The 11,652-nt window shown below is 40.5% G+C and overlaps 1 protein-coding gene across 1 annotated transcript in view; it reads left to right on the top strand.

Annotated features, from left to right (window-relative positions):
• Window positions 1–2,976: 2,976 nt before the first annotated feature.
• KRT23 (keratin 23) overlaps window positions 2,977–11,652 on the top strand; it is a 13,064-nt gene continuing 4,388 nt past the window's right edge. The window contains exons 1-5 of the mRNA XM_039873536.1: window positions 2,977–3,478; window positions 8,031–8,113; window positions 8,808–8,964; window positions 10,029–10,190; window positions 10,276–10,416. Of these exons, the coding sequence (XP_039729470.1) occupies window positions 3,083–3,478; window positions 8,031–8,113; window positions 8,808–8,964; window positions 10,029–10,190; window positions 10,276–10,416 (939 nt within the window). The 5' untranslated portion in view covers window positions 2,977–3,082. The remainder of the gene's footprint in view (window positions 3,479–8,030; window positions 8,114–8,807; window positions 8,965–10,028; window positions 10,191–10,275; window positions 10,417–11,652) is intronic.

Raw genomic sequence — 11,652 nt, forward strand, 5'->3', positions numbered from 1 at the left:
CAGATTAAGAAGAGTTTCCAATCCAACTGTCTCATTATCTACCATTTCAAAAAACTTCCTTCTGTGATCTCCTAACTTTTTGCCTGTGCGTGTTTTTCATTATTTTTCCTTGTATGCTAGTTAATATATACAAATAGTATTTGAAAGCAACTTTAAGTTGTCTTGCCTTCCCCTCCTAGCCTGAAATACTATACTAAATACTTCCTAACCTGAACCTTCTATCCGTTGGCTTCTTTTTCCTGGAAAAAAATCAAAATGTGAGAAAATTTTATTTTTATTTGGCCACAGTTTGATAAACTTGAGCATTTATAAAATGTTTGACCTGATGTCACTGCAGAAGCTGTGTTTTATTTCTATAGATATCTCGTCTTTTATGTAACCCTCCAAATCATCAGATAATTACATAGTCATTTTGCCTGAAGATCTAGTACTCACCTGCTCTGAAACGCCATGCTAGTAAAAATCTATTTGGGGGTTGTTCTGGCCATTCTTCGCTCACTATAAAGAAGAAGGTGCCCGTGGAATACTTCGGTGATGGAATGATTGTCTTTCAAAGGCACAAACACACAGTTGATGACAGCTAACTGTTGACAGATCCTTAACACACCTACATGTAACCCCATTCATTCACTCACCACCCGACCTCTGCTGCATTCCCTTTTAATGATGACACTTCATCATTATCAGAAAGATGAACCAAATGCGAAACAGAGTGCGCCCTGGCTCTTGCACATCCTACAGATGGACGTTCTCATTTGTGAGGCTGAGTCCATGTGAACACAAACCGACCCCAACCTTGAGTCGAAACAAATGATCAGGAACTATTCACAGTCATCGGAATCCCGCTTGCCACCACACATCTAAGCAAATATCTGTTTCCCTCATTCGCTCTTTTTATTTTGTCTCCCTTTTGTTTTGTTTTTTTCCTGTTCGAAGATATAAGGGACCATAGAACACATTAAAAGGTTACTCCCTCTAAGTACTCCTAAGGCTTCCTTTAGCCTTGACTAAATTTTTCCATCTTGCACACAGTGAGATGAGGAAAGTCCAGGGGACTTTTGCAAGGTTTTGTTGCCAGGGAGGACAAGCAGAGCCGGGTGTGCTATAGTGATTTTATTTGTAATTAGGGGTGATTTTGCCTTTATGGCTGGCTGGTTCACCCCTGGGAGAGGCTTTTCTTGCTCTCTGGTTTTACAACTCGCATTCCTAAACGGGACAGAGGACCTTGGTTAAAATCCTGACTCGAAAAAGTTCATTGTTAAGAGAAATCTATAAAATCCTTTTAAGAACCCAGACTTTGGTGCATGAAAGGTAGAAGACATAATCCTTGCTTTCAAGAAGGCTGCAGTCCCAGAGGAGTCTAACAAATGCAGTATATGCAGTGAGTAAAAGAAAAGGGGTGGACTCAGGTCCAGGAGGTAGCTGGGCCCAGTGGGGGGGTCCTTCTCGGGAGGGGGGGCGGGGATACCAAGCTGAATGCCCTTCTGGAGGACCCTGGGATCCGGAAGAGGTGGTTTCCTCACAGAAGGGGCACCCAACTCAGGAAATTTCAGAAAAAGATTGTTGAAGGAAGTATCTTTGAACTATACCTTGAAGGAAGTGGGTCAGGTATGGGCAGTGCAGGAGTGATTCTCCAAGCAGTGGAAACAGTGCAGACTGAGGCCAATAACACCCACGAATTCACATATTGGATTACATTGCACATGCAAATCGGCTCTGAATCATTCACCCACGAGCCCCTGATATTTCTATCTGTAAAATGGGGACGTTAACCCTTCCTGACTACATCAGTGAAAATTAAAAAAAGAATATCAAAGAGCTACATGAACTGGGAAGTCCCATTAGCACTATTATGAAAGAAAAGCGTTGTACAGGACTCTGACAAGATTCAGCTCTGTGATAACAGTGTCATGTGGCAGAAAGAATCCCGCCCTGGCTTTGCCACTAATCCGCCATCTGTCCTCTGCCATACCTGCCCTATAGGCTTCACTTTTCCTCATCTATAAAATCAGTGACTCGGACCAAGAACTATAAGTCCCTTCTACTGCTGCCATTTTAAGTCCCCTTTAAGTTTAATTGACAGTAACAAGCTCACGACTCCCCACCCCCAGACTATTTCTTTATTCATTCCTAACCTTTACCTTGGCAGACGAAGCATAAGATTCATCAAGCATGTTAGACAACCCATGGCACATTTCCTGTTTTCCTGTGTCCCCTCCGCAGGTCACAGACACACAGAACCCAGCCTTTCCAGAGCTCAGACCGGACAGCGCTGAGGGCCAGTTAACAAAGGCCGCTCTCCTCCCAGGAGCCAAGGAAAGTCCTGAGCAGAGGTCAGGGTTGTTTGCTTGGAAGCGTGCTGGGAATGAAAGGCACCTTGGAAGTGAAAAGCTCGGTCATTTATTAATTAATTATAATTGAGGGTTTGTTCTTAAGAATGATTCCTTTGAAATTACTTTCCATCAAACAGTGACTGTCACAAAAGCATCAGATACTGAGAACATTCTCCATTTCCTTAGCCTCAGTATTGTTATTCTGGGACCTGAGATTCTGTTCTGATCTGGCTCTTCCCTTGGGAGTGTCTCCCACCCTCCCTTTAAGAGCTGGGATTTGTTTATTGCATGAGGTGAGGCCAGGGGAAGGGGGTGGGGTCTGTGTGTTTGTCCACTTTTTAAAAGAAAATCTATGCTACAGGAAATAACCTTTTTGTGGACTATAATCTGACCCTTTCCAGATAAATGAACAATGAAAAAACTCCGTGGAGAGATTAGAAAGACACCTGAGACTAATACCCGACTAATGTCGTGGGCCACACCTCTGGCTTACAACTGGAAGGGAGAAACAAACTGGTCTATCGATGTGGCTCTAAACAACAACAATGTGTGAAGGCCCGGGGCACTTCGAGATTGACCAAGAGGAAACACACGTTGCACAATGATAGGATCTTGTTGGTACAGTTGTCAGAGAAGGGAACTCCCACAGCAAAGGGCATAAAACCATCCAGGGCAGTCTGGGGCGGCTCAGTTCTGCAGTGCCAGGGAGCAGAGCAGAGCCCGGCCCTGCCCCACACACAGATGGGACCATGACCTCCTGGGGCAGCTTCGGCCAGAGCCCCTCTGGCTCCCCTCATGGCACGGGAGGCGGCTGGGGTCGGCCTGGGAGGTTCCCCCGGGCTCCCAGCGTCCATGGGGGCGCAGGGGGTGTCCGCGTCTCCCTCTCCTTCACCTCGCCAAGCTGCCCGGCACCTGGAGGGTCTTGGGGGCCTGGAAGAGGCAGTTCCCTCGTAAGTGGAAATGGGAAGGTGATGATGCAGAACCTCAATGACCGCCTAGCCTCCTACCTGGACAAGGTACGTGCCCTGGAGGAGGCCAACGTGAAGCTCGAAAGTCGTATCCTGAAGTGGCATCAGCAGAGAGAGCCTGGCAGTAAGCACGATTACTCCCAACATGAAGAAAACATCAGCAGCCTGCAGGAGCAGGTAAGATGCTGGGTGACCGGGGAACTCGAGAGGGGGCTGCATTTCCAGGGAACACCATGGGAGGAGAAATCAGTACGTACTTAAAACGATTTCCAGGAAAATGGCAAAAGAGCTTAAAGTAATTGTGAACAAAGGTATTTGAGGATATTTTCTTATTATACCTTAAATTTAGGCTTGGGAAAGTCTGTTTTGTTTATTCAATCTTCCATACATAAATTATGTGGAAAATCTAAAACATCTAAGGCATCCAGCTGCTATCCAGTGTCCCTTATGAGCCAACATGGTAAGAGTAATGATAAGGGCTGATACTCATTCCTCATGTTCAGTGCACAAGGCGCAAGACAGCATTTACCTTATTACATCAGTTCTGCTCCACCTCAAAGAACTGGCAACAGCGTGATTATCCAGTAAAGAAAGACTGAGTTATATTATTTTGGAGATCACCCTAAAAGCTGTCACTCCACTAGCAGACACATCATTGTGACATCCCTGGATATTTCCTCTTGGGGGCTGCTAGAAGTTCTGAGCTCTAGATGTTCACAATTCTGAAAATGGCATATTGCTAGAAAAATATAATAAAACGAACATAATTTTTGGAGTCTTAGAGTTCGGATGGGTTATGGAGATTTCTTCAAAAAACAATTTTTCAACCAAACACTTAAAAAGTTAAGTTTATGCCTTCTAGGATGTCTCATAACACTGGCTAGAAGTAGGTCCCCCTTCTTTAGTCGTCTCCTAGATTATTTTTTAAAGCTATATAACTTCCCTCTTACGTGAAGCGGTCCCAGAAAATTTCCTGCAAGATTGTAATTTAACCTATCCTAGAAAGGGCATCACAAGTTTTCAATCTTTATAAGATATTATTTCTCAACACTCAGTCATCCTTGCTTGAATGTAGGGAGGACCAATCAAGATAATATAAATCTGTTCTCATAATAAACCCTAATTATTGAATAATCAACCTAATAACTGACTGTGTAATTACTTTAACTATATAGTACATGGTTGTCTTTACAAAAGAAAAAAGAAAAAAAACAAGGTGACTCAACAAACCTCACCATATTTTTTTCGTTAATAAAACTGCTTTGGTTTTAGAATGGAGAATAGAGGATTTTTGCAAATAGACAGCTGAGAACATATCTCCCCCCCAAAAATGTGAGGTTATACCCGGTCAAATAATTTATTGGCTAACAGCAGAGAGAAGGACGGAAAAGGAGAAAAAGGAGGGAAACATTTATTACCACTTATTGTATGCCAAGCATCGCGTTGAGTGTTTCACACACTTATCAGTGCCATCCCAAAGCTTTTTGCAATGATGGAAATGTTCTATATCGCCTGATTTAATTCTCACGACAACCCTGGATAAGAACTAAAGCTCAGAAAAGTGGAATTGCCATCCAAAGTCACCAGCAAGAAGCTGGGATTCTAACCCAGGTGTGTTTCCAATGGCCTCAATTTCCATCAGAATGGTCTGACTAGCCAACCTCATACCACAGTGATACTGTTTGTTGTTGATGTATTACATTTGTGTTGTTAATCATACAACATGTATTTCATACACATTACTCCATTCTGTGAAGCAGGTATTTTTATCCCCAGTAAGTAGATGAGCAGACTGAGACTGAGTGGTTGCTTAAATTCTTTGGAGCAGAACTGAGAAGAGTGAGTGAGGCCAGTGCCAAGGAGGGGGCGGCTTACCCTGCCCAGGCAGCCTGGGATTCTGGTTCTGACATTAAATAGGAAGCTTCTTCAGCTTCAAATTCCACTCTTTCCTGGATTTCTTATTTCAGTTGTTACATTTTTCTCTGTACTTGAAGAAAACAACTTTTTGAAGTTCAGGTTGTCTGACTTTCCCAATCTCCCCAGTTTGCAGGTGAGAAAACGGAGGCCTAAAAGAGGTCCCACAACTATTCAAGGATGACCCCTTCCCAGGCCTTCATGAAGCATTCTGAGTAGACACAGCCCCCACTTTAGGGATAGTAAATGTTACTCAAAAAGTCTCTAAGAAGTTGAGTTCAAAATTAACCCACTCCTTTGAAACACAGAGTTGGACATAGAGGGATATTAGAATATTAGAATAGCTCATAAGAATACTATATTTGGCATTTTGGTTTACAGTAAAAAAAATTCTGTTTTCCTCTCCCTAGTAGATCACACAGCCTGGAGCAATAGCGCTGCACTAACACATCAACTAGATTCTTTTAAAAGAATAACTCAGGGCCCTGGGGAGATTCCAGGTGATTAATTATAACATACCATGCAAAACCCATGCCTCACATATCATTTCACAATCCATCCTCATCCGTTCATTACTGCAAAAGATGTCTCAGAAATATTGGCTGTATCATAACAGTGTATCAGGTAACCCGAAGAGTGTGGGAAGTAGCTTCAGTTTTTAAATGTGCTCTATATCAAGTGCATTTCAGAACTCACCACTCACATACTATGAGAATGCTGGCTGGGGAAATCAGACTCTTGATGTGGATGCATTATCAGTTTAACTCGGGAAAGCCAAATAAGCCCACAGGTGATATTTTTGATGTTCTCAATTCTGTGGAGCATATAGCGCATGGTTTCTCTGGGTGTCAGACAACACTTTGGTGCACAACTAAGGCAAGCCCTAGTTGTACTACTTTTTATGTCCCATAAGCTTAGAAATGCAAACAACAAAGAGCCAGTTGGGAAAAGCATTTGGTAAGAGAGTCCCTAAGAAGCACCACAGAGGAAAGACAAAGAAAGAGCTACAGAATCCTTTTTTAGAGCAAAGGACGGAGCCAGAGTACCATTTGGAATCCACCACAAAAAGAAAAAAGTTGGGCAGGGGCAGCCAGCCTGGCTATCTCCCACCACGGACAAAGTTTGAGAGTGCATCTCAACATATAAATCCTGAAATTTATTGAATGCAGGCTCTAGTTACAAAAGTGCTAGATTTTAAAGAAGAAAATTAGGCAATTCACATTTTTCTGAACTAATTTAGTTTCAACCAATTTTTTAGAATGTCTACAGTATGCCCGGAATATGCTAAGTATTTTACAACATTCTTTTATTTTATCTCTTCTAATCTAATTCTCATACCTCTTTGAGAAATGGCTATTTTTATTGCCATTTTGTGGATGAAGAAACTGACACTCAGTAAGGTCACCCAGCTAGTGGATACTGGAGCAGGGTCCCAGGTCCCGCTCTTTGAGTACAGACCCAGTGGTATCACCACCTCTGAATCCTGTTATTGTGCATTCATGATACCAAATTCCATGGAATCAGTGGAGCTTTGAATAGGAGCAGATTTTTCAAAGGTACCTTTGTATTGAGGTATATCTTTGTCCTATGAAAATCTTTTCTAAATAAAGGAATTATCTGTATAAATACAATGGGAATGTCACAGGATTCTCTGGTTCTAACTAAGTTACAGAAGTTTGGAGCTGGGACTTCTCAGTCACTTGTTTCTAGTACAAACTCCTTATTTAACAGATGATGAAATTGAAGCCCAGGGAGGAGAGAGACTGACCCAAATTCACATCGATGGGTGCAACAGGAAGTAAAAGGAAAATCTCCCAGTTTCTCGTTCAGCACAATACTTGGCACAAAAGTATTATTATACTGGTGATATTGAGACATCTTCCACACAGTTTTCCTGAAGACAGTGACATACATCAAATGTGTAGTCTGATAACAACTACCTAGAAGTATTTACAAATCATATATGTACACATAATTGCTCAGGTAGACACTTTCAATAATATTTTTCTTTTTAAAGTAAAGATATCTAGTGAAAGTCTTTAATTAGAGACTTTAACACTGTTAAAGTTTATTAAGCTGCCTCATTAGATGGTAAAGAATTATTTCAGTTAATATTTTAATAGCCACAACTGGGGCACACTCATCATGGAATAATTTACAAACACATATACATACTTATAAGTTATGTGTATATGACTATAGTCACTTTGGGAAAAAAATAATTATGGTATGAGGTGACTATTAAAAAATATATTTTACATTGTTTAAATGTACTATAAAATTCATTTAAAATTAGTTGGACAAACCAATATCAGTGCTACTTTGCTCAGTATCACCAATCAGAAACATGAATGGTATCACAAGAACTGTGTTCATCCAAAATAATTATTGCACTAATGTGCACAATAAGAAAAGGATCAGAACCTAAACCACTTTTAACATCTTCAGATGCGGACGAGCTTAAGTAAAACACTAAGATATGTTCATAATACTAGAAAGTTAGAAGGCATTTTGAACAATCACACTCCTTCCTCTTCCTGTAACATTCTTTCATCATTTGCATCAGTCCGAGCCTATCAAAACTCCATGTAAAAAAAGACAGTGCAGACCACATCCTTATTATAAATACATTCTTACGTTTTCTGCCTAGTAAGTGCTCAGTAAATACTTGCTGATTTGATTATTCATTGTTCCCTTGCCAGAAAAAGAAGTCACCTGTGCTAACAAGTCATATACCCAGGGGACTAGGGGGCAGAAATGAAACTTTCCTGTGAATTGTGTCCCACTGAATTGACTCTTGGTTCCTGTTTTACAGATAGTGGATGGTAAGCTGACAAACGCCCAGATCATTCTTCTCATTGACAACGCAAGGATGGCAGTGGATGACTTCAGCCTCAAGTAAGTTCCTTCTTCACAGTGTCGTGGGGTATGTTTGAGGGGATGGGAGGGTGTTTTGTTTTGTTTTGTTTTGTTTTGTTTGGGTTACTCTTGTTTTTGTTTCTGTTTTTCAGAAGAAGAACTTATCTCACATTATCCACATGTAAAAATCTTACTAAAATATAATTAAAAGGCATAACAAGAATAAATACTTAAACAAACCAGATATAAAACACACTTTTTGGTGTGAAGAACTTCGAATATGAACCAAGAATTACATGATGTTAAAAAGTTATTGTTAATTTTTTAGGTGTGATAATGTTATTATGCTTGTTTTTTTTAAATGTCTTTTTCTTAAAAGATGCATTCAAACACTATTTAGGGATAAAATGCCATAATGTCTCTAATTTACTTTAAAATACAAAATGGAATAGAGATGAAGCAACTATGGCAAAATGTTAATGGTTTCTAAATCTAGGTGATGTGCATATGACTGGTTATTATTTTATTCTTTCTAATTAAAAAAAAAAATAACATTGAGTCACCATCAGAGAAAAAAATGCGTGAAACAGATATACAAAGAACACGTAGCGTGGATTAATTTGCTCCCATTAAACCTAAAAAGTAGGAAAGTCACCTCTAAACTAAGGTGAATCCTCACAAAGACCTCAGCCTTCCAACAATAGGTGTGCTCTTCCCTTTCTTCTAATCAAAGGTATGAAAATGAACACTCCCTCAAGAAAGACTTGGAAATTGAAGTTGAGGGTCTCCGAAAGACCTTGGATGACCTAACCATTATCACAACAGACCTGGAGCAGGAGGTAGAAGGGATGAGGAAAGAGCTCATCCTCATGAAGAAGCGCCATGAGAAGGTAGGGCGCCCCAGGAGTCACCAGCACAGCTCCGAATTTGCACATTTTAGGTGATTCAATAACTATAGAAGAAACCACCATCTCTACGCCTGTCCCATTGTCCTTCAGTCTAAATAATCATAAGCAACCATATACACATCTCATTTTTCCAAGTCCAAGGTTATCTACTCAAATGCCAGATACAACAGCCAAAACACAATGCAATGAACAATAGATCAGTCAATGGTTTTAATGCAATATGTTTACCTAGGTTTTTTTGTTGATATGATACTGTAAAAATAAATGTGTGAGACCAGACTTCCTTCCTTGACCCAGTGTGCAGCAAATTGAGGGACAAAAGAATAAAGAGAATCTGCCACTGGCCAAGGTAAATATGACTAGTGGCAAAAATTAAGAATCTTAATTTACAGAAACATTTAACCGACTTGCAAACAATTACTATCCATCTAAAGTCTCTGAGACTTTGATAAAATGATGGAAACACAATCCCTATTTTAGGCAAACAATATTGCTTATAAACATCAAAGAGCCTCCCTACAGCTGAACAGCTGGTTAGACAATGACCATTAATTAAACCTTTCTTTTGGTTTCTTTGTTTTCACAATATCCTATGGGCATTGGTCTTACAGACTCCTAAAGCACTGATGAAATCTTAAAAGCCTCTATGCCTTTTGGCTTTGGGTTATTGAACTGCTTCCCAAAAGCTTTAATCTATAATCTAAAATGCTCAACTGCTTAACTGTGTCATCGCTTCACCCAAGAACCTTTGCCGAGTACGTTACACACTATGCAGGCATAATTCTTGCTGAAACATTTTCAATCAGTCGGTAATCATAAAAGCCAGTTTATTACCTGTCTGGTGCTTTATTTTATGAAAATATAAGGGGGGAAAATCATATAATGTTTTGTCATCAATAAGTAATAATTGAGAAGCCAAATCAAACCAGTGAAAGAGTAGCAACCACATAAGATGAATTTTTAAAAGATCCATTTACCGCTGCCAATCAACATACCTCTTTCTGATTGTCGCAGCCAATTCATTTTCTTTCTCTGTTATTATGCAGGAAATGGAGGAACGTCATGTGTCAAATGACTGCATGGTCGATGTGAAGGTGGATACAACCCCAGGGGAAGATCTGATTAAGGTCCTGGAGGATATGAGGCAGGAATACGAGTTTATGATAAAGAAGAAGCACCAAGATTTGGATGCTTGGTATAAAGAGCAGGTAAAAGAAAGGTGCCCAAACTTCCCAAAGGTTCCATTTCCATTGGTCCAATGCCAACGTCTCTGCTCTTTGCTTGGTCTCACAGTCAGCAGCCATGGCCCAGGAGACGGCCATGGCCCAGGAAGCAGCCAGTCCAACAGCTCTGCAGAGCAGCCAAAGTAACATCCATGAGTTGAAGCGCACTTTCCAGGCCCTGGAGATTGATCTACAGGCACAATGCAACAAGGTGAGTCTGAGTTAGGAAAGTCCTGAGTCGGGTACCACCTCTTCCACAAAGCCTTCCTTGTTCTCTCTCTGTTTCTCCCTCTCTCTCTCTGTCTCTCTTTATCTCTCTCTCTCTCTGGCTCAACTCCATTGGGACATCTCTCACTTCCCACTTTCCATCCAAATTGTTCTTGATGAGAATGAAAGTAACAGCTATCACTTGTTGAGTGTCCACATTGTGCCAGGTGGTGTGCTAAGGAGTTCATTATATCAAATGTCATCAACTCTCACATTAACCTTTCCAGGTAAGTCTTAGTGTCCCCACTTTAGAGATGAGGAAACCAAAGCTCCAAACAGTTAAGTAAACTGGCCAAGGTCACGCAGCTAAGTGGCCAGTGGTAAAGCCACGTGGTATCTGTGGGTGGGGCAGACTCCCATAATCTCAGTAAAGGCTCTTCCCACTTACAACCAAGCTGTTCCCCTAAAACCTAATAAAGAGAAATTCTGGTGCCAACATAAATTGGTGGCAAATCTAGGCCTGGCTGACTCCAAAGTACTGCTCAATTCATTATGAATGTCTTCTTACCCAGAAAAGTGTAAATTCTTGTGTCATAGTCATTTCTATAATCTTCAAGGTTTTTAGTAAAATGCTATGTATAAGTGTCATAAGCACTCAAAATTCATTAAGTCCATCATTACCTTCTAATCATTCATCAATATCATCCCTGAGTGCTCCTCTGCCCTTGAACTTGGGGAAAAATTATTAGCTCGTTTTGTTGCAGACACACATGATAAATTACTGTTATGTTTTAGAAATCGGTAATGGTGAAAAGACATTTGAAATTTGCACTGTCAGGATGATAATGCACACAGAAGTAATTACAGTGTTTCGTAGCTTTCAAAACATTTTAATAGACAGTATTCCACAACAAGCCTGCAAGGTCAACAAGGCATTCACACCCGTTTTCATGCCTCCTACTATCTGACACTATTCTAAGCCCTGCTAATTCGATAATAAAGGATTTTATATTCTAGCAGGGATGATAGACAATAAATCATCAAAATATACGATATATTAGATGGAGAAAAGTATACAAAGAAATGAGGCATGAGAGATAGGTAAGGCATACCACAGTAAAGTGCCACCGTTTTAAACAAAGTGGTCAGGAAAAGTTTTACTGTTAAGGTGACCGTTGAACAAAAATCTAAATTTGGTAAGAAGGTGCATTATGTGGTTATGGGGGGGTGGGGGGTTTCC

This window comes from Pteropus medius, unplaced genomic scaffold, assembly GCF_902729225.1.
Source record: "Pteropus medius unplaced genomic scaffold, Ma_sr-lr_union100, whole genome shotgun sequence".
Classification (NCBI taxonomy): Eukaryota; Metazoa; Chordata; class Mammalia; order Chiroptera; family Pteropodidae; genus Pteropus; species Pteropus medius.